This window comes from Ambystoma mexicanum, chromosome 7p, assembly GCF_040938575.1.
Source record: "Ambystoma mexicanum isolate Mex_15411 chromosome 7p, UKY_AmexF1_1, whole genome shotgun sequence".
Classification (NCBI taxonomy): Eukaryota; Metazoa; Chordata; class Amphibia; order Caudata; family Ambystomatidae; genus Ambystoma; species Ambystoma mexicanum.
In genome coordinates this window covers 69,465,272-69,492,249 of record NC_090939.1, presented here as the reverse complement: position 1 = coordinate 69,492,249, position 26,978 = coordinate 69,465,272, and the positions used below count along the sequence as shown (strand labels likewise).

Here is a 26,978-nt window from a genome sequence, read left to right as displayed (position 1 = left end):
GAATGTGTTACCGGTCCAGAGGCAATTTCGGTTCCATCTACTGTGGTGATGACATCTTTGTTGGTTTTAGGACACAGAGGGAGGTTTATCCTAGAGACCAATTCTCGATCCACATAGTTTCCTATAGCCCCGCTATCGATGTGTGCCTTTATAGCATGCAACCGTTTAGGCTGTTCCGGATCTACGAGGACCATTGGCACAATGAAATGCGAGGTCTGAGAGTTAGTTTTCAAGCTCGGCAAGCGGACCCCTACGCCAAACCGAAAGGGTGAATCAAGAGTTAGAAAAGTATATACGATGCTATCTTGGTGCAGGTCAGGGGTGGTTGGAATTACTTTGGTTGGCAGAATTTTGCTATAATAACGCTACTAAAGATTCAACTTCTATGTCCCCATTCTTTCTAAATCAGGGATTCCATCCGCGATTTTTGAGAGGAGTGGTTTTGGATGAAATTGAGGTTCCAGATGTTGAAAGTAGGTTGATTGCTATGGAACAAAATTTGAAACGTGCTGTTCAGGCGTTGAATAAGAGTAAACTAAATTACAAAAAATGTGCAGACAGAAAGCGTCGAAAAGAACCAAATTATCAGGTCGGAGACAAAGTATGGTTATCTACAAAGAATGTACCTTTGAAGGGGAGAAGTAAATTTAGTCCACGATATATTGGACCATTTGAGATAGAAAAGGTTTATTCCCCAGTATCTGTGAAATTGAAGTTACCATCAGGATTACAAATTCATCCAACTTTTCATGTAAAATTATTGAAAAAAATTAGGAATGATACCAGAATGCATGATGTTCCTGGTCCTGTGTTTTCTGAAGATGAGAATGAATTTGAAGTGCAAGCTATTTTAGATTCTAGAATTGTTCATGGTGAACTTCAATACTTGGTTGATTGGTAGGGATATGGTCCTGAGAAGCGTTTGTGTGAGAAGGTTGAAAATGTACATGCCCCTAGATTGGTAAAAAGATTTCATCATTTACATCCTGAAAAAGTTGGCCCTGGGTCAGGGCATTACGGAGGGGGTACTGTCAGGATTCCATGGCATATTTCTAAATATTCAAGGAGAAATTACTATAGAAAATCTGCATTAAAAAGAATTAAGTAAACATTTATTTTTAAAACTTCATTATTACATTATTAGTAAGAGTTTTGGTTGAGTGATGTTGAATTTGGGTTCAGTGTTTTACATATGTCAATATTGTAATAAGTTTCCTTAATGTTAACTATATACAGGAAGTACCAAATTCCCCAAACCAAGATGGAGGTTCAGTTCAACACCAATGATTGGTGGAAAATAATTGTGAGGTAGTTTGGAACAGTTACCAACATTCTAAACTGCCTTTCATTCCAGTTTCTTTAGAGTAAGGTTGCAGTTTATTTAGCTCTGATAATATTTAGTATAAGCAGTATTAAAATTCCTTTTTGAAGAATAATATCCAGTGAGTTTTGATTCTACAGAAGTTCGTGTTAGAAGAAGTCTGTGTTTCAACTTCAAGATCTACGTACAGATGAAGCAAGCTAAGTTTTCTGAAAGTGAAATGTTCATATCTTCGATTTTACTCAAGAAGATGTTTAATTTTAATTATTAAGAACTGTACTTGTCGGCAATGAATTTTTATGAACAATTACTTGAATACAACAGCGCGCGTATTTTTTGAAAGAAAACACTGTTGTGCGTTTATTTTCTCCTTTCGCGGTTGCGTGTGCGGGAAATGATATTTAGGTGTAAAATTATAATGCAAGTTTGTTAGCGCATTACTTGTGAAATATTGGTTCAGTATTATTCTCCTTATTGTACGCGTGTTATTTTCTAGGAGTATTGTGAAGTATCTAGTATAACACGTCTCGTTATATTTGCTTTCACTGTTGGTCAGTTCCAGTCAGGAATTCGGTTGCGTATTCTAATTATGCTACGCACGCTTCATTTTAATGTTTACTTCCTGGTTTGACGTGCTAGTGTTTTCTATTAACTTTTCTGTTGGCAACGAGTTGAGTCCCGGCAATTCCTAGTGAATGCATTACTTGGTGGAGTGGACAAGTGTATTACGTGTTGCAGTAAGTTTAATGACCGTTTTAGAGTGCGGTTAAGTATTACATGTTGCAGTGAGTTCAGTGACCGTGTTATAGTGCGGTTGTTTTTGGCGTCGTGTCATCATATTCTACTCCGTTCTGATTGCGCGCACGTCGTCGCGTTCCTCAATTCTGATGAACTTTTCATTTACTGTGCATCAAGCCATCTAACTGAACCCTGGAACATCAGAAAATTACAGTACAGTTTTGACATCTAGTTACATGTGCAGATTACAAAGAAGTAATGCTGAAAGTTAAAAAATTCAGAAGCGTTTAATTTGTCAATGACTTAAGAACTATATGGACCATTAATTCTTCAAGCAAGTCAGTTTCAAACCATCTGCAACTTATATTCAAAGAATTTCAAAGTGTTTCAAGAATATAAAATATTGACAGTCATTGTAAATTATTATAAGTTATCAGAAGATCATCTAAATAATACAAAAGAAAAAGCTATTAATGCCTATCAGCTATCAAGCATAGGTAGCAGGTATATGATAATAGTTTTTAATATTTAAAATAGCAGAAGCCAACATACAGAACAGAGTGTAATTAATCTGTGTATTTTTGTGCTTAGATTTCACAGAGACACATTACTGATGGCACTTCCTCAATCCAGTTCCAAAGAGTAATCATTTCCTGAGTCTAACATTCTGGGAACCAGTGTCGTGTCTTAAGAAAAAGTGAAGATCTGCAGTTGTTATTTTCTCCTCCATTCCCCTTTCCCCTTGGGTTTGCCAGTTTGGTAGTTTTATATTTTATGAACTATTGATCAGGCATATCAAGGGGGTCTGGTGGGCCAGCATCACTCCTGCAAGAAGATCCAAGATATGGACCTGACACTTGGCTCAATATTTATGTTGTTGTATTGTATTGAACTTGCTTGTGGATAATAATCCAAAACTTTAAAAAGTTTAAAAGTCTTTTTGTTATATTACTACTTCTTTCTTTGCAGGTTTAAAAGTTGAATATATATATATATATATATAAATATACAAATAAATATATTGAAGTAACTCCTTAAATATTTTAAGTTTAAAAGGAAAGAAAATAAACTATTTCTTTACTCGTACTCTTCTGAAGAAACAAATGAAACTGCGTTGACCTTCGTTTGATTTCTGAAGAAGCCCGACGCACTGAAGAAAAAATAAACAAACACGATGCTCTGGACGCGTTACTACCAGCTGCTCTGAAGAGCCCGACGCTGCGCGCAATCAGAAAATAGATAAACATGAAGCACACGAAGCACCGTGCAATCTGCGCAATCAGGAAGTAAAGAACACGACGCTCAGGACGCACGCAACACACGCAAGTGGGTCCTTTCTCTAAAGTTCTGTTGTGTGACGAGTGAATGCGTGTGCCAACGATACGAAAAGATACACGTCACCAAGTTAGTAGTTAATAGTGTATCGGAGCTAATATTTAGATATACTAAAACATTAAAAATGTTCTGCGCGCCAGTCACAAGATAAATAGATACAAAAAGAACGCGCAACAATGTCTAATAGTACATGCAGCCGCAAGTACGGAGAAAACGTTTGTTCACTCAAAACATATCACGCGCTAACGAGCACACAGGAGAACGTTCTTTAAAAAGCAGATTTATAACAGTTTCTTTGTTCCATTGAAAATTAAACTACTTTTTAAATTGAAAACTAGAAGGTTAATTCAATTCCCTTGACAAAAAACATATTTATAATTCATATGAGAACTTAGCTTGCTTCATCTGTAAATAGTTCTGGTTATTTAAGATGACTTCTTCTTCCAGGACTTCACTGTTGTAAATTCTTCTCTTTTGATTTTCTTCTCTCAAAAAGGTTTCTAAAGATTACTTTTATTAAAATATCATCAGAGCTATGTTAACTGCAACCTTCCTCTAAGGAAACTGGAAAGGAAGGCAGTTTAGAATGCTTGCAAGTGTTCCAAACTACCTCACAACACTTCTCCTCCAATCATTCTTGTTGCAAAGAAACTCCATCTTGGCTTGGGGAAATAGATACTTCCTGCATAAAATATCATTAAGTAAACTTGCATTTATATTATCATGTTCAGACCAGATCCAAAACCCAAACATCTCTCAACAACTACTCCTACTAAAATATGTAATTGTAGAAACTAAAAATGAATATTTACATGAATCTCCTTAATTAATGTTTTCTAAGGTAAAGTAGGTAGGTCTTTGGAAATCTGGAAATGTACCATGGAATCCTGACAGAGGGCCCACTCCCCGCCGGCTGAACAAACACTACCAGCTGGAGAACAGAGAGAAATGCCAGCTCAAGACACTCCTGCACCCAGAGACAGAGAAAGGAGCCTGCCCAGACCGGTCACCCCACGAAGAGATGATGGAGGACGCTACTCACTCCGGAGACGGATAGTACCTTTCACTCGACTACAATGGTACATCCTAAATGGCATCTGCAGACAGGCGTGAGCCAGAAAGTGCGAGATTGGCAGCCAGGTGAACACCACCAAAGACTCATGTTTGAAAAGTTAATTTGTTTGTTTGTCCAAGTTGGGGAGGGATGTGATGGTCACATGACTCCTGATGACGCAGTCAGGATAGACCACGTGGGCTAAGGAAATAAAGGGGAGCGAGAAAGCCAGCCAAGGTAGTCTTTGCTCTGGCACCAGAGCAATTGTGTCAGTTGTCTCTCATTGCGAAAAAGCACTGCGTGTCATGGTTACAAGGCCCTGCCTGCCCCCATGGCCCTCATCATAGCCGCCTGGGAGCTGGCACGAGTGGTGCACTGATATTCCCTGGCCCAGGTTGGCAGTACAGCGCTCTTTTGGAGCGCAGAGACAGAGCCAGGTGGCCCACCAGGAACACACTGAGGAGCCTAGAGGGGTGCTGGCAGCCAACCCGGAGCAGAGAGGGGATACTCTTCCCTTTGGGCGCAACACAGCGCAAACATTATGGAATCATAACGGAGGGGCGGGAGCCTCTGGTGACATTTGCGAGGGGACTGACTCGGCGGCCGGGCAGGAGGAGTTCTGCTGCTCTTGTGGGCTACCAGAATACAAGGAGAGACGCTGTGGGGCTCTATTCGGCAGGCGGGTGCCTATCTGCCTGGCGCTGGTTCGGCTCCTCCATAGAACATCCTGAGTACTGTAGGGACGGCTGCCGGAATCACAGAGGCGGGTGGCTGAGAGGTAGGAATTTTGGAAAAGCTGAGCACATCATCAGATGGCCTCGAAAACGTCAAGAAACCAAGACGATCATCCAGGCTGTCTTTCAGCAGTATTGAGGAGAGTATTTATGTTTTACATGTGCCAGTGACTCCCGTTGTGGTGGTGCCTTTGATTGGACATGCTTTTATTCCATACGAAATTCCACAAAGTGTCTATTTATCCGTATGTTTAGAATAAGAAGTGGAGTGAACTGTAAGGAGACGCCTGATGAGGAGTGAGGGCGGGGGGATCCCAACATTGTTTTTAATATTGTCCTATCTGCGTCGACCTGCAAGGCTGTTCACTGTGGTGGCTGGAGCCCACAGCACTATATGGAAATATGAAATCTGGTGCAGCATGTGATGGGGTTGCCTTTGTTGCCCTGCACGTGAGTTGGCCCCAGTAAACAAGGTAGGACACTGAGGAGGTACAAGCAGCCAGACGCATATTGAACCCTTGGGCAGGGACCCTAGGCCTGAAACATTAGGGGGTTGCCCCGGACACATCAGGTTACATGGAACAGGAGCACGGGATACTGGCTATCGGTGTCTTATGAGAACGGTACGTGGATCCTAGAACTGTGGCAAGTGGCAGCAGTGTGCATGATCAGTGCGGTGGAAGATATCTCATTTGTACAGCCCCCTAAGCTTTTGTAATAGCGTGGGGTAAGATGGGGAAGCTTGACAAAACGCAGACCAAGCTTCAGTATGCTACTCCATCTCAACAGAAAAAAGTATTGAAGAGGTCTCACGATATGGAGTATGCAGCTGAATCTCGAGAGGAGCCCTCCTCGGAGGTGCTGAGGGACATAAAAGGGCATGTTGACACAATTGCAGACTGGTATCAGCTCACTGGACAGCAAATCGGACACACTTGCCTGCAAAGTCGACCACATGCAGGTCAGGCTGAACAAACATGGAGACTGTCTAGACAAAGCAGAGCAGCGCCTGTCCACAGTGAAGGATGAGTCCACTGAAACGTACGAGGTTGTCCAGTTAATGAAAGCAGTCGGAGAGCTCATGGAAAAACAGGATGACTTAGAATACAGATCCCACTGTAACAACCTTAGGATTGCCGGAGTCCTGGAGGCAGCAGACAAAGGGTCCATGGAACACCTGGTGGAAACTCTGCAGCGGGAGGTCCTTTGGCGAGGCTGACTACTCAACCTTTTGTGGTCAAAAGGGCAGACCAAACTGCTGGCAAACGCCCCCAAGTTCCGGGCGCCATGCCCAGACCCATTATTGCCAGACTTCTCAATTACCGGGACAGGGATTTTGCATTGCGACGATCACGGGAACGTGGCTCTCTTACATATCAGGGTGATTTTATTCTGCTTTTCCCTGATTATTTTAATAAAGTGCAGGCTTCAAGGAAGAGATTTATAGATGTGAAGAAGCATCTCAAATCAAAGGGGTTCAAAGTTACTTCCTGGATACCGTGGATAGCAGCGCAGTGACTGCAAAGAATAGATCTGGCCGGGGCAGGTCTCCAACATGAGACCCGAGGTGGCAACACCATAGGAGCATGAGCTGGGGGTTTTGTTATATGGGGAGGTGGCTTATCACTGATGCCTACACTGGTTTTGAGGCGGGTGGGAGTGGCTAAGCCTAGAGGCGCTCCCATGCTTTGGCTTTTTGTTTGTGATATTGGGCAAGAGGGGGGGTTCAACTGGTGGATTGGGATTGCTGGTGGGGGAGGAGTGGCAAGGGAGAATTTGTCTGAGTTGGTTCTTTGGTTGATATTTGGTTCTTATTGATGGCACATGGGCTTCCGGCCATATCACCTTTTTTGGAAGGCAGATACAGGGAAGGGACAGGGGCAGACTGGGAGGGCGTGGGAGGGTTTGTGCTACTCCCAAATGAGGTAAAGAGCTGCATCCCATGGGGGGGAGGATAGTCAGTGCGAAGCTGGCAGTCTGACTTTGGACACAGGGTGGAGGGGCTCGGCAGGGTGAGCATGGCTCACAAGGGTGGTTGGACCCACACTGGCATGGCCAGTAGAGGGTCACTTGTAGAACGGGAATAGTCCTTCTAAAGCTAGAACGGTTCTTTTATACATGCAAAGGCATCAGGTGGACATTGCGTTCCTGCAGGAGACGCACTTCATGCCCTCCAGGGAAGCCGGGTTTGCCAAATCATGGGGCTGCCACCGATATTTCTCCTCTTATTCTACCTACTCACGGGGGGTCTGTATAGTCATAAAGAGTACAGTAGGATTCAGGTGCCAGGAAACAGTGCGTGACACAGAGGGGAGGGCTTTGATCCTTACAGGGCTGATACAAGGGCAGGTGTTCACGTTCATGAATTATTACAGCCCCAATACAGACTCCCTTGATACGCTGGTGTTTTTTGAGGAACAACTTCGTAGGCACCCTGAGAGTATTATATGTTGGGCAGGGGATTTTAACGTGCTTTGGACAGATCTGGGGGATCCAACAAGGGATCAATGGCAGCCATGGGCACATTGAAGGCAGGTTTGTGACAATAAAGGGCTAAAAGGCGTGTGGTGCGATCACCAAAGGCAGGGTAATGGATACATGTTTAGGTCCTCGGTTCATGGCTCAGCATTGAGGCTAGATTACATCTTGATCTCTAGGAGGGGGTCAGGTTGGATCACTTGCTGTAATATTTTGGCGCAACACTCTCTGATCACACTCCTGTAGTTGTGACACTCACTATCCCAGGGAAATGGCAAGGGGGAGGAGCTGGTTCTTCAAAAACAGTAGTCTGCGGGATCCAATATTCCAGGACGCCATCCGGGAGGGCATAATTCACTTTTTCCAAGAGAATGAGGGTTCGGTGGCATCCTATTCTACTCTTTGGGAAGCCTTTAAGTGTGTAATTCGGTGGATATATATAACTAAAGAGGCAGAGATTCTCAGGAGGATATGGGCAGAACTGACCGCCAGAGAGGCCCAGATGAGGAGATTGGAGGCCGAAGCTGGATTCCTATCAGATGCAGGGACCAAGCCGGTTTTCACGAGGAGTTGAAGGCTTTTAGGGCTGCCGCCGAACGTGAGGTTTGATTTCTCAATCGGCAGGCTGCGGTGAGAGGCAGAAAACAGGGAACTTGCTGGCTCAGATGATAAAATCCATATTGCGGCATTACCATCTCCTCCTTGCAGACCAATGAGGAAATAATGGGTGCGATGGTGAGTTATTGTCAATTGTTATATGACTGCCCTTGATGAGTAGCTGGATCAGGTTGGGTTGTATTGAGTAGCACAGGAGGAAAGAAAGTGGCTGACCTGACCATTAAACGAGGAGGAGCTACATGAAGCCATCAAAGCACTCCCTGCGGAAAAGGCTGCGGGCCCTGACAGCCTCTCTGCTCATTTGTATAAGGCATATGCTCCACTCCTGGTTCCCCACATGTTGCATATGCACCAGCAGGCACTGCTGGAGGACTCCCTCCCCGAATCAAAGTGTGAAGCGTTGGTCACTATATGATTGAAGCCGGGAAAAAGCGCAGAAAGCTGCATGTCCTACCGGCTGATCTCTCTAATAAATCTGGATAACAAAGTTCTTGCCAGGGCGCTGGCTAGTAGACTTGCTTCGATAAAGCCAAGATGTGTTCTAGCATATCAGGCAGACTTTATACCCGAGAGGTCCACGTCATACGGACTGTGCCGAATATTTGTCCTACTCTCGGCCCTTGAGCAGCAGTCCCCAGTAGTTGTAGCCCTTCTCGATTGCTAGAATGTATCCGACTCGCATGAATGGGATTTTATATTCTTGGTGTTGCAGCGCATGGGGTTGGGAGAGGGATTTATAAAGCTGGTTTCCCTGCAATCCGAAGGACATGTAGCGAGATTGCGGATAAATGGGAGAACCTCAGTCTGTATCAGGATGGGGAGGGGTACGCGGCAAAGGTGCCCGCTTTCCCCCCCTTCTGTTTGCGCTTGCTGAGGAATCTCTGGCGGAGTTAGTTTGATCCAAACACATTGGCAGAGGGGTACAGCTGTTCACGCACAAACTTGTGATCTCACTCTATGCTGATGATCTGATTGTGTTTGTAAAGGACCCCAAGGCAAATTTAGCACCAGTTATGATTTTTAAATGTTTTTATTGGCATTTTGGTAAAAGACATTCGCGTTACAAGAGGTTAATTATGCAGTAGTGCCAGTTTTAAATAATAACCATCAAACAAACAAAAAAACAAAAAAACAAACAAACAAACAAACAAACAAAACAAGCGGTTCTCGTTACAGTCTTGGCATGTGAAACATGAGAGCAAGCGGATGTCTCCTCATCCGGGGTGCCGTTCTTGCCCTTCTTGGGGGCAATCCCTCCAGTTCACGCATGGTGGAGGTGGGCAGCTTGCCACCCAGGCATGGGGGGAGTGCTCATCATGGTGTGCAGTTCGTTCATGGAGGCTTGTCGTCGGAAGGGTGAAACATGTCCCATACTAGTGCTTTCCAGGAAGCCCATTTGTCACTACCATACAGCTCTGATCTGCTTACCGTCTCCGCCTCAGCCCACCTCTCGAATTTCCTATGCCAATGTTGGTACCGTGGCCCCCCAGCCCTCTTCCATGACATGGCAATGGTTCTCTTGGCCAGGATGCATGCGAGGTCCATTAATTTATGCACATGCTTATGTTTTCTGATCCTGGGGTAAGCATCAAGCAGGCGCTCTATCGGTGACCACATATACCGGGCGACGCCAGCAGCTCTACAGGCTTGTTCTATCCGCACCCAAAGATCCCTCGCCCGCTCGCAGCCCCAAAACATATGCATCATGTCTGCCTCCTCCCTACCGCACCATGGGCAAACAGAGCTGGCCCTCCTGTTGAAGGTGGCTATTCTGTGTGGGGTCATGTAAGTGCGGTACAGCACGTTTAGTTGTATCAGTTTGAACCAATGGTACCGTGAGACTGTTTGGGGTAACTCAGTGCCCTCTCCCAATCCCGTTCTGTTAATGTCGTGCCCAGGTCTGCCTCCCATTGTTCTTTCAATGCTGCACTCTTGGGGTTGGGCGTGTCTATGAGCATGCTATATAGACTAGAGACTGGGCGCCAGCCACCATCAAGGTTGTACATTAGGTTAAGAATTGGTTCAGCCTGCGGCTCATCCGGCCAGCCCTCCCAGCCATCTCTGGCTACCTTTCGGACCCATTGATACCACAGGAACTGCCCACCGGGGACCCGCTCCCGTATTGAGCTGAATTTCCTGAAGACCCCATCTTCACAGAGCCGCCAGGTCCGAACTGTCCTGGCATGCACCTGCCGCTATTGGTATCTCTGGGGTATAAGAATGTGTGGTCCCCAGTACCACTCGCATTCTTTTCCATATCTTCCGCCCCAGTGTCACCACCATTGGAGTGTGTTTCGCAGCCCCAAGGGTTACCCAGAGTATTTCTTTTAGTGTGAGGGGCGCAACCAGCTGTTGTAGCAGGACAGTCTCTGAAGTGGGGTCATCAGACAGCCATTTGACCACATGGCTAAGTTGGGCCGCCAGATAGTACTTTTCTAGGTTTGGCAGCTTCACGCCCCCCCTGTCATATGGCAGGTATAGGGTCTTCAGTGAGAGTCTGTGGCGAGCGGCACCCCACAGGAACCCCCGGATCAGCCCCTCCAGTGTGCGGAAGAAGGAGGCCTTGACGTAATAGTGCACGTTATTAAAGAAGTATAGGAACCTTGGGAGGATGATCATCTTGGTGATAGCGACTTCCTAGCAGTGATAGCAGTAGCCTGGCACAGAACTTCATAGAGTTCCTCATGCCATGCAACACCCTAGCCGTGTTGTTTTCGTGTATTTGTTCAGGCGAGTGTTTAATGTTGACCCCCAGGCATTTAAACAAGACAGTCTCCCATCGGAGACGAACTGCAGACAGCATGCTGGGGTCTCTCCCTTTTAGGCCAGCAATTGGGAATATGCAGGATTTAGATCTGCTGAAGCCGATTCCAGAAGCCTTGGCATAGTTGTCCAGTATATCTAGGATTACCGGGACGTTTAAATGCGGGTCTCTGACGTATAGAAGGACATCATCCGCGTAAAGCGATAGTAAGTGCCCCGCACCCGCGACCCAGATGCCCGCATCTAAGTATTGCTTCCTTAGGTATATCGCTATGGGTTCAAAACCCAGGACGTACAGCATTGGGGAGAGCAGACAGCCCTGCCTTGTCCCCCTCTCAATATCCTAGATGGCAGACACCAACCTTCCCGTTTTGACCCTGGCTTTAGGATTAGTGTACAGAATACGAACCCAGCGAATGAAGGCCTCCCCGAATCCAAACCCCCTTAATGTCGCTAACAGCCACTCCCAATAGATCGAATCAAACGCCTTAATTGCGTCCAAAGAAAGTATAGCAATATTCCTTCTGGGAGCCCTCAGTCTGTGCCAGGATGTGTTGCAGTCTGAGCAGGTTTATGGCAGTGCTGCGGCCAGGTATAAAGCCTGTTTGATTGCTGTGTATTATATCCCCAATTATTCTATTGAGGCGTTTGGCGAGGACTGTGGTAAGGATTTTGACGTCATAATTTAACATCGCAAAAGGGCGGTATAAGTCGCAGCTTTCAATCGGTTTTCCGGGCTTCGGTATTGGGACAATTAGTGCTTCTCTCATGGACCCCGGTAATACCCCATTGGTGAATACTTCTTGGTAGACCTCGAGCAGGACTGGGGTGATGACATTAGCATATGTTTTATAGAACTCTGGGAGGAGTCCGTCGCTGCCCGGTGTTTTGCCAGAGGCAAGGGACCCGATTGCCTCAGTGATATCCTCACCCGTTATTTCAGCGTCTAGGGCCTCCCTGTGCGTGTCCTCTATTTTGGGAAGGCCTATTTCATCTAGAGTGTTTAATATGTCCGTGTTTGCCACTTGGTGGTTGTGGCTGTATCAGCGAGAGTAGAAGTCACGGAAAGTGTCATTTATGTCTTGCTGCGTTTTATGTGTCGTGTCTATTTCGTCCTTTACCTTGATGATTTGGTGCCTCGGTGCTCCCTCCGGCATAGCCATGCTAACAGCCTGCCCGCTTTGTCGCCTTCAGCGTGTGATTTGCCTGTCTTAACTGTGAAGTCGAATTTGGAGAGCCTGCCCCATGCCACCGTACAATTACCTTGCAGCAATGCTAGTTCTTCCTCCTCCCCCGTGTTACCGTAGTATTGGTTTCCCTGTGTTTTATTTCCTCCTCAGTTTTTTCAAGTTCCGCCCTTAGTGTTTTCCGTATGCAGCCGGCTCCTGCAATAGTCTCGCCCCTGACAACCACCTTCATTGCTTCCCACACCGTGCCCCAGTGTTCTACACTGCCCACGTTAGTTTCCAAGTACCCTTCTAGCTTGTCCTGTTACTCCTCCGTGAAGGTTTGGTCTGACAGGGCATCTGGGGACATGCGCCGCAGTGGTATAGGTGGTCTGGGACCCCTCATTGTCCACAGTCCCTGCAACAGGGAGTGGTCCGATATTGACCTGCAGTGTATTGGGCAGAGTCCATTTATGGCTGATAATGTTTGGGCACGAATATGTAGTCTATCCTGGTGCGCAAGGCGTGGGGGGCAGAGAAGTAAGAGTACTCTTTGGTCACTGGGTGGAGTTCTCGCCACACGTCGACCAGGTCTAGGGAATCTATCAGTGCGTTGAGTGCCCCGGTCGCTGCATCGTTTCTGGTTACTGGTGATCTAGATCTGTCCAGTTCCCAGTCCCTTACACAATTAAAGTGGCCCCCCCAGATGCAGAGGCTGTCCTGGCAGCCAACTAGTTTGGCTCCCAGTGTGTCTAGGTGCATTGGGATTCCATGGTTGGGGAAGTTTATTATGCACATTTCGGTCTGCTCGATCCATCCCCTCACCAGCAGATAGCGACCCTCCCGGTCTGCCTCCCAGATTGAGACCTTAAACGGAACCAAAGGGCTGATCCAGACAAGCACCCCCAGGGCAAATTTGGAGTAGGGAGCCCCGTAGCACTGCCCGTCCCAGTGGTCGCTCAGCACCCCCAGGGTTTGTTGGGTCAAATGGGTTTCTTGTAGCAGGGCTATTGACACCTTCTTCCTGTTAAGGAAGGATTTCATTCTGTTCCTGCGCATGTAGGTGCCCAGGCCCCGAACATTCCATGTTAGGATTCTAATGACATTGGCCATTTCGGCATGTGCAACCCCACCAGCTGGATCCAGAGCCATCCAGCCACTGAACTTACCCCAGCAGACAGGCCATTCGCTTGTTCCAGCCGAGTTCACCCCCCACCCCACAACCTGCAGTAGTACTCTCGCCCCTCATGCTACATGCCTCATTTTGCGCTGAGATCTCATTGCTTGCGTAATAAGAACAAACCAAAACCAAACAAATTAATAACCAAACCAGAACTAGAACTGGGTAACTGCACTCAGCAGCCCCCTTGTGTCCGTGGCGCTCGAGTGCCCCCGCAACTGACTGGCCCTCCAGGGCCAAGGCGTGCAGGCTGTGGAGTGTCAGCAACCGGCCGACACTGAACGGTTCGTGGGGTGTGCACCTTCGCCCAGTCAGAGGCCCCCGCTTGCCCCTGCCTCATAAAATACTGTGGCGGTCATCTCAATGTTCTTTTGCGCCCGAGCAGGCTTCACTTGATGCGTTCCCCCCAAGCTCGCTGTGGGCGTCTGAATCAATGCATTCCTCATGTAACAGCTTCATGGCCATCGTCCAGGTTGTTGTGCTCCAGCCACATGTTGGCCGCAGCAGGCGTTTCAAGAAAGACGGCACGCCCTTTGTAAAGTACCTTGAGGCGAGACGGGCACATGAACATATATTTGAGGTTCAGTTTCCTGAGTTTCAACTTAACTGCCATGAAGGAGTTCCAGGCTCTCTGCACCGCTGGGGTGTAGTCCGGGTATATGGCTATTTTGGCATTATCCCGGCAGATCTCTCCTCCCTCTCTGGAGAACCTCAGAATGATTTCCCTATCGCGGAAGTTCAGTATCCTAGCTATCATGGGTCACGGATGCGAACCCAGAGGCAGCCTTTTTTGTAGTGATCTGTGGGCACGTTCCACCGTGAACCCCTGCGACAATTTCTCCGCTCCAATCTCCTGGAGTATCATATTTTCAATGATGTCCGTTGGGTTGGCCCTTCCATTCCCTCTGGAACCTCCAGAACCTGTATGTTATTACGCCGGGTTCGCCCTTCGGCATCTTCTGCTCGGGCTTCCAGTGCTGCGTTCTTCCTTTCGAGCTCCGTCAGTCGACTCTCCAGGTCGCTAGTGGTTCCTGCTGTCTCCTTCAGGGTCGTTTCGGCCGTGTTGACTCTTTCCGTGAGGTTTCTCATATCTTGTCTCATCAGTTGCATGTCCGACTTAATCTCCCCAATTCTGGTGTCGATGAAGGTACGCAGGGCTGCAATTGCTTCGAGCACCTGATTGTCACTGTTAACGGGGCTCTCTGGATTGTGCTGGTTGCCCTTTCTGTTTGGCATTGAAGGAGTCCATGATCGTTATTTCCTTTTTTTGTTTCGTGGATGGCATGGCCCCAGTGATGGTCGAGAGTGGAGAGGGATGTAGTGGTCTTGCGAGGGTAGTATTGTGCCTAGTGATTCACGTGTTGCGTCTAGGGACCAGCCGCACGCGATTTATAGAGGTTATAGTCCCCAGGATCTGTGTAGTATAGCATGCAGTGTGCCTCGGTACGCTGCCCCCAGTGCCTTGTTTCATTGTTTGACCCATTCAGTACCTTCAGCAAATAATGTCCCAGGGTCGTTTGTTGCATGGGTGACCACGACAAATTATGTCCAGGAGTCATCGGGACCCAGCCCCTCTGCGCGTAGTGTGGCTCTCTCGGTGGGCCTCAGACGTGTGGGCGCGCCACGTACCTCTTATCAACTCCGGGGTCTTCCCGTGTGTACCAGGTCCCTCCAGCTGGCGGGCCGGTCTCTGTGTCCCTCGATGTCCTCTGCCGCTCTTTCTCGGTGTGTCGGGCGGGCTCACTCAGAGACGAACTTCCAGCCGCTCCTCCCCCTCACTGCCGAGCCGAGGCCGCATCGGCCATCTTGAAGCCTGGTGGGTCTCAGGTTTGCCGTCTCTTCTCCCGCCCGCACTCTGATTTTAGGATTTGTGCGGTCCGGGGAAACGCTTGTCGGAGCCTCCAGTGCGGGTCAAGTCGCTCAGTCTTGTCTTTTATTTAAAGAATGCAGGATCTTTGCAGGATCAGGGCAGGAGCTGTGGTTGAAAGCGTCCTCACGGCATAAGCTCAAGCCACGCCCCCCACCAGTTATGATGGATATTTTAGATTTGGGCGTTTTTCGGGGCTTTATGTAAACCCATCCAAGTCCGTGCTGTTTCCACTAACTGATGGGACAAAGAGGTTTCAAGAAGGGTTCCATTTTCAGTGGCACATGAATTACAAACGATATCTGGGGGTGAAAGTAGCGCGGTCCCACAGGTGCTTTACCTGGAAAACTATGGGGCAAAATTGGATCAGACCGTGGGGACCCTTCGGAGGTGGATGCATTTGCCTTGACCCCTATAAGGTAGGATAACCCTAATTAAAATGGTAATCCTGCCTAGGTTTCTGTATATTTTCTTCAACGTACCAATGGTGGATCCCCCTACCTTTTTCAAAGCACTGAAGACACTAATAACAAGGTTCCTGTGGCAAAGGAAGCAGGCCGGGTGCGCTGGAGATAAGGGGGGGCCGCCCGCTCTTGGATCTCAAGTCCTACTGGGTGGCAGCGCAGACCTTGTTCCTAGCGTACTGGTACGGCTCGGTCCCAGACAGATTGCATGTCCAGATTGAAAGGGCGAAAGTTGCCCCGTAGCTTCTGAGGGCAGTGATCCTTAGCTCGCTGCAATGTGTGACAAGAGCGTGGTGTCACACCCCTGGGGTATCACGCAACTCCTTCGTAATCACGGAAGCCAAATGCAGTTGACCCCTCCCAACTTAGCTGGCACAGGCTCCTGATTCAGTATCAACAGGTAACCTTGAGGGAGCCAATGGGGGGGGGGGAGCGTTAGGGAGAAGTTGTGGATAGGCAAGGGGGTGTTTAGGGTAACCGGAAAGAAGGATACCTTTCGTGAAAATGAATAGGTACAGGGGATGCAAGGGAAAATAATACACATTCATAAAGCATATGTGCTGCAGCCCTCCTTGCAGGATACCCTCCTGTAGCCAAACTTTCTACTGATTAAGCTGACGTCTTCCTTCTTAATTCAGAAGATTAGCTCCTAGACCCGACACCTTTAGACCTTCCTTTGCTAGAAAAGCGACTAACAGAAGCATGTGGTAATAGTACAAACATAGGCATGTGGCAATAGTACAAACACGAGCACATAGCAATAATACAAACATAAGCATGTGACACTTAAACCAAGTAATTGGGACGATGCCTGGAAGTATTGCTGTAGGCAGACACGGAAGGTGGCAATCAACAGTAGCTATAAACAAATACAATTTAAGTGTCTCCATCAGCTTTACCTGACCCCTGTAGATATTCATAGGTTCTTCCCCAAAAACGTCAGATTCATGCCAGAGGTGCCAGCCACTTTTTTACACCTAGCATGGCTCTGCCCAAGTATACAAATGTTCTGGTCACAAGTCTTTGACACAATTGGGGGGATAGTCAGAGAGGTGGTGACACCATCCCCCATGGTAGCTCTGTTGGGCTACACTTATGAGCTTCTGAAGTACATCAGGAGTCTATTGGGACTTTTGCTCTTGCTTGCAAAGGGTGGCCATGGTACGGGGGAGGGCAAGCGCCTTCCTGACCTTGAGCACTGAAGGGCTGATGTTCTATACTGTCATGATATAGATACTGAATATGGAACTGTCACAAACGTGGCATCAAGGCTGAAGGACATTTGGGGACCCGACGTAGCCTACCTATTATCGATTAGGAGTGATATCTCAGTGGAAAAAAGTCTGTTATGGCCATGAATGAGTATACTTTGTTTAGAAAGGATCGAGAGCGTGGGGTTCTGTCTGTAACGGAAGCTTAAGTCGGATATGGTCAGGCATGAGTATATTTTGTTTAAAAAGGATAGAGAACATCGGGGGCTGTCTGTAAATACTTTGTTTAGAAAGGATAGAGAGCATGGGGTGCGGTCTATAACTGAAGCTTAAGTTGGATATGGTCATATACTTTGTTTACAATGGATAGAGCACGTGGGGGGCTGTCTGTGACTGAAGCTTAAGTTGGATATGGTCAGGCGTGAGTATACTTTGTTTATAAAGTATCGAGAGCGTGGGGGTCTGTCTGTAACGGAAGCTTAAGTCGGATATGGTCAGGCTTGAGTATACTTTGTTTAGAAAGGATAGAGAGCGTGGGGGGCTGTCTGTGACTGAAGCTTAAGTTGGATATGGTCAGGCGTGAGAATACTTTGTTTATAAAGTATCGAGAGCGTGGGGGTCTGTCTGTGACTGAAGCTTAAATCGGATATGGTCAGGCGTGAGTATACTTTGTTTAGAAAGGCTAGAGCGCGTGGGGGGCTGTCTGTGACTGAAGCTTAGGTCGGATATGGTCAGGCGTGAGTATACTTTGTTTAGAAAGGATAGAGAGCGTCGAGGGCTCGCTGTGACTGAAGTTTAAGTCAGATATGGTCGTGCATGTATGTACTATGTTCAGAAAGGACAGATTATGGGGAATTGTCAGGTAAGTGAAGATTTAATCTAATATAGTCAGACATGTGCGTCCTGGAGCTAAACCTTCTTTGTATGTGGTAGGTGTACCTAGCACACCGAGGGCCAATTCGCCAAGGTGTTCATTTCCTCACACAAAGTGTGGTATGTGTATTGTGCGCCTGTATATGCACATAAAACATATGGTTGGTGATTCAGAAATAATCCTACATCCACCAAGTGCAATTTGGGCATACCACGTTTTGGGTGCACCAATGGCCTGGATAAAAAAAAAATAGCAAATAACCACACACAATTCCCAGGAAGTAAAATGTAAAAATAAAACATGTTAAATATTTTGTACGATGAGTCAAACTTTGGGACCGGTCAACTGATTTTAGGGAAAAATGTAAAAACGGTTACATTTGTTGATACTTATTTGCCCAGTTCTCAAATCTGACTTGCACTAGCTTGGAACATGGTAATATTGGCACAAGAGCAATTGACTTGCTATCTCTTTGTGAACCAGGAGGCGCTCTATCTGCGTTTGTAGGTGGGTCCCGCATTTGCATCGCCAGGTCATTCGCACTTATCCACACATGCTCATTTTACATATGGAAAGTGGATGTTAATGAAGGTAAAACACCCTTTTGCACATAAATGCACAGATATGTGTGTGCACAAGTTGCTTAATCATAGCACAATTTGTGCACACACAAATGTGTAGCCTGGTGTTTTTAAAAAGAAAATTCTAACTAAGGGGCAATTTACACTAAGAAATGCCTGTTTCATACAAAGGAAGTCGATTTCTTGGGATTCCATATCTCTCCAGGGGGGGTTGGTGATGAACCAGTCTAAAATCCGTGCAATCACAGACTGGCCGGTTCCGGGGACCCTACTGCAACTCCAGTCTTTCTTAGGGTTTGCGAATTTCTACCGGCGTTTCATCGCCAATTTTTCTTCTGTTGCACCTCTGACAGCCTTGACCAGTCCTCTTGTACCTTTCCACTGGTCTACCGAGCACCAAACTGCCTTTGACTCCCTTAAGACCTCTTTCACCACAGCTCCGGTCCTACAACACCCGGATCCAGAGCTCCCCTTCATTGTAGAAGCTGATGCATCCTCATTTGCACTGGGTGCAGTCCTCTCCCAACCCTATCCAACTACTGGTTACCTGCACCCGGTGGCATATCATTCAAGGAAGTTCACGTCGACCGAAACGCATTATACAGTCACAGAGAAAGAGCTCCTAGCTATCAAAGACGCGTTTCAGGTCTGGAGACACCATCTCCTGGGGGCTAAACACCAAACTGTCATGTACACCTATCACAAGAACCTGCGCGTCACTTAAATGCGTTAACAGCCGACAGGTTCGTTGGCACCTATTCTTCGCAGCTTACAATTTCGTGGTTAAACACAGGCCGGGGGTGGTTCGCGGAAAGGCAGATGCATTGTCCCGTTCGCCTGGGGGGGTATCTCTCCCGTCCTTTCCAGACAAATTGTTAGAACAGGGGCACGTGGTATGTGCTTGCACGCCATCGCAACCCATGTTAACCGCCATATGCCAATGGGTCTTGCATCATCCCATGCATTGACTGAGTGGGATCCAGTGTTTCAGGAAGGGTTGCCTTTCATACAAGGGAAACTGTTTTTGCCCACTAATGACACACGTACCCAAGCCCTGGATTGGTCCCACAATGCACTTATCAACGGCCACCCAGAACAACGGCACACTTTAGATCTGCTTAAACGCTGGTGTTGGTGGCCGTCAATGAGACGCGACGTGGAGACCTACGTTAACACCTGCTCGGTATGCGCTCAGTGTAAGTCAAGTAGAGGACGCACACTAGGATTGCTACAACCCCTACCGATACCTCCAAGGCCCTGGCATACGGTCTCGATGGACCTAATCACTGATCTACCTCATACACAGGGCTTCGATACGGTTTGGGTAGTAGTAGATTCCTACACCAAGATGGCTCATATTTTACCCTGTAAAGGGATCCCTTCTGCTCCATCACTGGGCCGGATGTTCTTCAGGTCCGTCTTTTGTCTGTTCGGCTTGCCACAGGTCATTGTGTCAGACCGTGGCTCTCAATTCATGTCCCGTTTTTGGAAGGCCCTCACTAAGCTTCTGGGTATCGATGCATGCTTTTCCTCTGCCTATCATCCTGAGAGCGACGGGCAGACTGAGAGGGCGAATCAGGTGTTAGAACAATACCTATGTTGTTTGTCCCTTCAGTTTCAGTACTCCTGGCTTAGTTCACTCCACCTTGCAGAATTCACATACAATAATGCCCTGCATTCTCCCACTGGGTTCTCTCCGTTTTACTCCCTTTACGGCCAACACCCTCGCACTCTTCCCTTTCCCGATTTCACCCCCACCAGTACCCCTGCCGCTAATGCCTGTGCCCGCGACTTGGCTACGATTCATGCCCAGACCCTCATCCATCTCCGGGAGGCCCAGTCATCCATGAAGGCGGCTGCCGACAAGAAACGAGTAGACGCTCCTGTGTACCGCGTGGGTGATCGGGTTAGGGGTTATCCTCTCGCCATCTGCACATCCCTGGTTGCAGGAAATTGCTTCCACGTTTTGTTGACCCCTTTCGGGTGTCCAAGCTTCTGAATCCGGTTGCTTATTGCCTTGCCGTCCCCTCTACCTGGTGGTTGCACCCGGTGTTCCATACCTCGCTATTCAAGCCATGCCCTGGTCCAAACCGCCTTGTCTCTCCTCCTGCTCCTGTCTCTGTGGTTTCTCCTGATGAGTTCGAGGTCAGTGCCATTCTGGGTTCCTGTCTCTATCGGGGGCGGTTGTAGTACCTGGTGGACTGCTTGGGTTACAGTCCTGAGGAACGGTCTTGGGTTCCCTCATCGGACATCCATGCCCCGCAGTTGGTCACCCGCTTTCATAGGGATCATCCTTCCAGCCCACGAGGTTGTGGGCCTTTAGGGGGGGCTCTGTCACGTCCCCGGGCGCACGACACCATGCCAACAGACATTCCCTTTTTTCCCACTTGCCTCCATGCATCCGCCGACGGCGGCTGGGTGACATTTCCTGGCACAGACACAAGAGAGTCCTATGCCCGGTTTGGACTCTAGTGGCGGATGCCATGGCGTCTTTCCATGCCGCACCATTGGTATCGGCTTTGCTTGGGGGCTCGTCGCTTGAAACATCACGTGACCAGGAAGTAACGTGCTTGGGAGGCTGTACGGGACGTGGAGCATACATCACGTGACCAGGAAGCAATCTCCATTGTTTGGACCAAGCATGTGACACGGAACGTGCACCGTGTGACCATATCACATGACCATTTTACCATTCAAAAGAAACAAGCGGATACTCAAACAATGCTTCACAGCAGCTCACGGCAGTTACTGTTTGACGTTTTCATTGTTCTTACTGCTTCTGGATTACATCGATCACGGACTGCTTCACGGACTTCTTCTGGTCTCTCCTTGGTACCTTTGCTCTATTAGTTTTACCCGGAAACTACGAACTCAGCTTTTCACCCGGATTTGTTTTTGGATCATCCCCTGTTGTAGTCGTTACCGCTTGGCTTCTGACTCTGGATTGTGTTCTGGACTGAGTACGGATTTCCCTGCCATTGTGCCTTGCTCACGTTTTTCTGCTGAATCAGGTGTTAACCTTCCATCTAGAGTGCCATCTTACTTGACATCTGTCGCTTGCCGCCGTCGACCACTGTAGACCCCTGCCCATTGCTAGACCCAGGGTATCCTACCATCTGCATTTGGGTAAGACTTCTTGTGTGCCTTGTTCCTTGTTCCTATTTTGAATTGCCTTCATTACCTAACCTCGTTGCTTGCCTTACAGTGGTCAGGGGGGGTCCTTCCGGCGTTCCTGGTTCCAGGCTGACAGTACTCTACACCTTTGGTCTCAAAGACTGCACGGGCAGTTACCCTATTATTTGCCGGTGTGGTACTTGTGACGGAGGTTTCATCGTCTACACGACCATCACGTCTTAACAACTGGTGCATTTTGTGGCCAGATTTGTGTTGTCATTCACAGACTGCTAATAAAATGGACAAAATAGAAATAATTGTAAGCTACTGCTTTTTCAAACATTTCATTTGCTCATGTCTTTTGGCATGTCAAGGTGACATTATCGGCGAGAAGCAAAGACTTGCTAAAAAGTCTGTGAATGTTAGGCATCTGGTCACAGAGCCCATGTGTGATGGTACAATATTAGGCCTTGTTTCAGTAATGAGAGCTAGACTTAAGACTTGATTACTACAGAAAATAGGTACAGAGGCAGGTTCAACAAAGCAATTGGTCCAGGACAGCAAATTCGTGAAGCCAGTGCTAAAAATCATTGGTAGCCTACCATATGTCTACTACTAGAGCCTTTAGGCTCAGACCGATTTTCAAAGGTGAGGGACCATCGTTCAGAGAGTCCTCTGTCCTGCACAAACTCTGCCACTGATAAGTGACATTTTGGAAGCTGGGTAATGGCACTGTGGTGGCCCTGGGGGCTTGGTGCCACCACCAGCTTCATGATGCAGGCCCCAGAGGAGGTACTTAGCAAAAGGAATGCCCAGGCTCCCGAGTCCATTGCCAGCCTTAGGAAGAAGCCTGACACCAGGACCCTTTATCACCCTAGAGTCTTCCATCCTGGGAAGCGTTCAGACCTGTCAGGGTCTAAACTTCATAACACCCTAAGGGACAGGGGAGTGGGGCAGTGTAAGCCCAAACATCCATTTGGTACTCACGGAGTGCAAAGGGGAAACTGTAGGCCACCTAATCCAAGGGAAGTATGTGTAATCAAGCTCACAACTCCTACATACTCCTTTAGTTACAGGGATCTCCCTACCTACTCATAAGGAGACCTACCATATTAATTAAAAGGCATTGCCATGCCTATTGAAAAAATAGCTGTTTGGAACACAATGCCAGTCCATCGAAAAAGGCTAGGTGACATGTTACTTCAGAGACAATGGCTTTGGTAGGGAGGAAAGTGCTTGTGGACAAGATGAGAATTCCAGCTGTCATTAATTGCTGGTACCGCTGCAGTGGAAGCCCATGAGTCAGATAATGTATCAGGGGCTTGGTTTGAAAGAAGGCAGTCAATGTTCAGCATGTTTGCCTGCGTGGATGTCCAGAATCCAGAAGCCTGATCGGTGGAAGCTCACGAAGGACAGCCCCAGCTGGGAGCATGACCAGTCAACCAGGACAAGGAAGTAGGAATGTGAGAAACAACAGCGCAGAGTAAACTGTGAATACTGAATGAGTGAATCAAAGATGGCGAACACGGGTGTTGAAACATATGGAATGTTGACTCAGATGGGGGGGGTTGTAGACTGGCAGGGAGTCAGCCAATCACAAGGCAAGTTACAATGAAACCCCAACTGAAAGTAAATAAGCAATTGCCATGTCAGCAGGCTGACCCGTTGGATAATATAAGGAACCAGGAGTTTAAGGAAAGTGTGGGAATCAGGTGTTCGAGAACTAGGCAGCACGAGTGCGTGTGGTGGAGTGGCGAGTAGGCTAGATGGCAGAGAAGGAGCAGGAGGCAGTGGAGGCTTAGAGTTGTGAAGTGGTGCTGGAGGAGTTAAAAACAGGCTGGAGGAGAAAATAACAAGGAAGAAGGCAGTGATGACAAACATGTCAAATGGCAGTAAAAAAGGGGGAGAGAAGCCATAAAAAGGAGGACAAGGAGGAGCGAACAAGAGGAGGAGGAGGTTGTGAAATATAAGTGGAATGAGGGTGAAGTAAAAGGAGATGAGCTACTGGGGAGATGCAAGGACAAAAGAGGGGGAAAATATCAAGGAGAGTGAGCCAAGACTTAAGGAGGAGGTGGTGATGAATTAAGAAGGTGAAGGAGAACAACAAGGTGGTTAGAAACATGAAGAGAAGAGAACTAGTGATGAGGAAAGAATAAGTGTAGGAGAGTAAACTTAGGAAGGGGGTGGAAAATAGTATGGCATGGCAGGGCTGAAAGAGACTGACGAGAAGGAGAAGACTAAATAAAAGAAAGAAAAGTTACCTCAAATAAGGAGATGCTAAAGCTAAGTTGTAGAAAGCTAGCCAAATGATTGATAGCCAGTGCTGAGAGGGTGGGTTGCACGGAATGCAAACAGCACCTACAGGGTTGAACCTGAGAACTCCCAGGGCCACTGAGATCTTGGCTAAGGTATGAGTGAAGCATACACCTGACCCATGCGAAGGACGCCCAGTGTACCACTGTTGTTGGCACCAGCTGCACTTAACGAGAAAAGCGTCACCCTGACAAGTTCTAAGAAACTAAAACTTTTCGGAATGCAAGCATCCAACCACAAGAGACAAGAAAGATGTGCTGGGAGACTGAAACACTTAAAAACTGTGTGTGACATTGTGATTTACTGATGGTGAAAGACAAGGGAAAGAGGAAAGGACTGATCATCAACTGCGGCGCTCTAGAAAGCCTAACTTGGTTGCATTGCTTTGGTTTTCTGAAATATTGCTTCATTCCCACCTAATCCCTTAGTATTTCATTTGTTTGATCCCCAACCATGACAAAGGTCACTGGGAAGAAAGATCTCTGGTACCAAATACTATTAATTATAAAACGTACTGGGTAGAGGGCAGTGAAGAACAAGTTAGCACAGGAACCGGGACAGGATTTACAGTACCTCAAAGTATTATGTTATTCCCAGTTCCCTCACCCACGAGGAGGTCCCTGAAATATATTTTATTTGGTGCTCATGCCATACTTTGAGTCCTTATGGAGGGAGACATGGAACGATACCTGAATTTAGTACATGCACAAGTTCCAAACACGTGCTGCCCTGAACTTCATGAGTGCAGTGTAGGAGGTTTATTCGAGAGTGAGAACCATCCCTTTTGAGACCATGAATCCTCCTCCAAATTGCTGGCATCTGCGTTGATAAGTGAGGAGTTGGTTCTGAGATGCCACCTGGAACTAAGGAGGCAGTTTGGTGACGCAGCTGGGGGGACGGGGTGCATCAGGCTTGAGGTCAGCGCTTTATTTCACTGGCAGCCATCAGCATGCAATAAATCTAACAGACCACACTTAGGACGCACTTCAGCTTTGCACTCTTTCAACCAAGCACCTAGGCTGTCCCCTACAATGTCCCAGAAAAGCCCACAGTGCAACAAGAACACAACTGGGTGAGATATGCACTACACAAGTACTAATTAGCACAACATAACAATTGCCTCCAATATAAGGCTTTATTCAGTACCTCTATAAGGTACGACGTTCATTCAACGTCAGGTTTTTATTCATAGAGTTTTTTGCCCGCAGTTTTTTGGTACCAAAACCTCATAGACAAATATGGGGGTGGAGGTTGGGTAAAGGGATAGAAGGGCTAGGGGGTTTTGGGAAATAGGTAGTAAATAACTGGGAAGGAGGATTGGGGGAGTATTTTTTGGCCAAAAACTGGCAGCAAATAAAAACGCTGCCGATGAAATGACATAGAACCGACTATAATGTGCAGACAGGCAATTCACAGGAATAGATTTGGACAATTCAAGATATACAAATTGCAAAGTCTACCCTGCTACAACTCACACCCTCGTCACAGTGAACAGACAAAATGCTTCAGATGTTTAAATATATTTTTCAGAGAGAAATTCAAAATTACAACTTGGGGGATGTGTGGGACAAAGAAAATATTCCAATACAATATGGCAGAGCCTTTCATACAGAACTTTGACCCTTCAGGGACTTCACAATCAAATATAATGTTTTAAGCACTGAGCAGATAATTGTTTGTTGATTTGAAAAGGTGAAAGGAAAAGTGTGATCCTGTAATCATAGAGATCCTTCAACTGATGTATGAACCAGCAAGGCCATTAGCAAGCTGTCTACTTCAAGGCCTTTGTCCATGATGCCATTGGAGTGCACTACATGTGGTTTGTCTTTTTGACTATTATGTTTGATATTTTAATTATATCCTGATTGCTTACATCCCAAAAGGCAAACTGGTCTCGTTTTGCAGTAATGTGATTTACCTAAAATACAGTTTCCGAATGGGGTTATCCTCTGTGTCCTCAACAGGCAGAAGATTCAAGGGTTCGTCCTTTCTCTGAGAAGGGTCCTTTTTGGGATCCTGATTATGATCGAACGCGCAGTGGTAGAGGAATCCAGAATCATAGCCGCCCTGAGGAAGTGAAGAAACAGTGCAGAATAAAATAAATTAACAAATTGTTTTTTAAACATATGAATGGTACACCACAGATCGCTCTTCTTGTGCGATATTGAAGACTGATTTGAAGCCAAACCTAATAACCTTTTGGTTATTGCTGCCATAAAGTTATGAGTAGCCCAGTTCTGAGGGAAACTAGGACCTCTTAATCGTTGGAGTACCACCAACCCCCAAAACAGTCATTTTGCCAAAATCTTTTACTTGTGCAAATGAAATACCTGTCGATTTAATGGTTATAGCGGACCATGAAAGCCACAGATAACATGACTAAGATTTAACCTGTAGCAGCCAAGACAGTTCTGCCCTGTGGATGACTTGTCGATAGTTCGGACCTGCCTAAAAAGTGCAAAGGTATTGGCAACATGGCTGCTTGAGAATTTAAAAACATTAACAGAATAGCATGTTGTATTTGCAAGGGCAGTCAGAAAAGAGATCCATTTGTGATTTCAAACCCGCCATTTGCCATTGTGCATATACATTTCTAGAATGTAACAGTTCTATTGAGATTGTGAGGATGTTTGACGAGACTAACGCTCCGAACCTAAAAGAGGAACAATTTGGGGCAATTTAAAGCTGCCTCCGACATGGCAGCTGATGTAATCCTGGCCCTGGCTCCTTGTTGAGATGAATTTTCAGAATCAAACCTGGGGGTGGATTTTGGGAGGCCAACCTATTATGGTGAACAGAAAAGACACCAAAGTGTAGCCAAACCCATTCAAGGTAGATTAGCAGAGCGGCAAGGCTTAGACTCGGATGGGGAGTGAGAGTGGTCTAGGGCTACAATGAAAGACACAAACGAGCACTCCAATAAATCAAAATAGACAGAACTGTACAACAATATACAAGTATTTATTAGGTCTTTTTAGATACACTCGAAGCAATTGAAAACGTCAGGTTATTATTACGACAACTATCATATCCATATATAAATTCATTATTTCAGAGCTCTTCTGGAAGACCAACTTTACCTTTAAACAGTAATGCAACAGTTACTTTAGAACCAGGAAGGAGAGGTAAGTAAGTTTGGTAACACATACAGATCATCGTAGGACAGG

General features: G+C 46.9%; 1 protein-coding gene across 3 annotated transcripts in view; it reads right to left on the bottom strand.

The window, feature by feature from the left end:
• The window catches only part of CFAP44 (cilia and flagella associated protein 44), a 1,393,686-nt gene that overhangs the window by 477,266 nt on the left and 889,442 nt on the right, over positions 1-26,978 (bottom strand). For all 3 annotated transcript variants that reach the window (XM_069635797.1, XM_069635796.1, XM_069635798.1), the window contains one exon: positions 25,730-25,878. In XM_069635797.1, the coding sequence (XP_069491898.1) occupies positions 25,730-25,878 (149 nt within the window). The remainder of the gene's footprint in view (positions 1-25,729; positions 25,879-26,978) is intronic.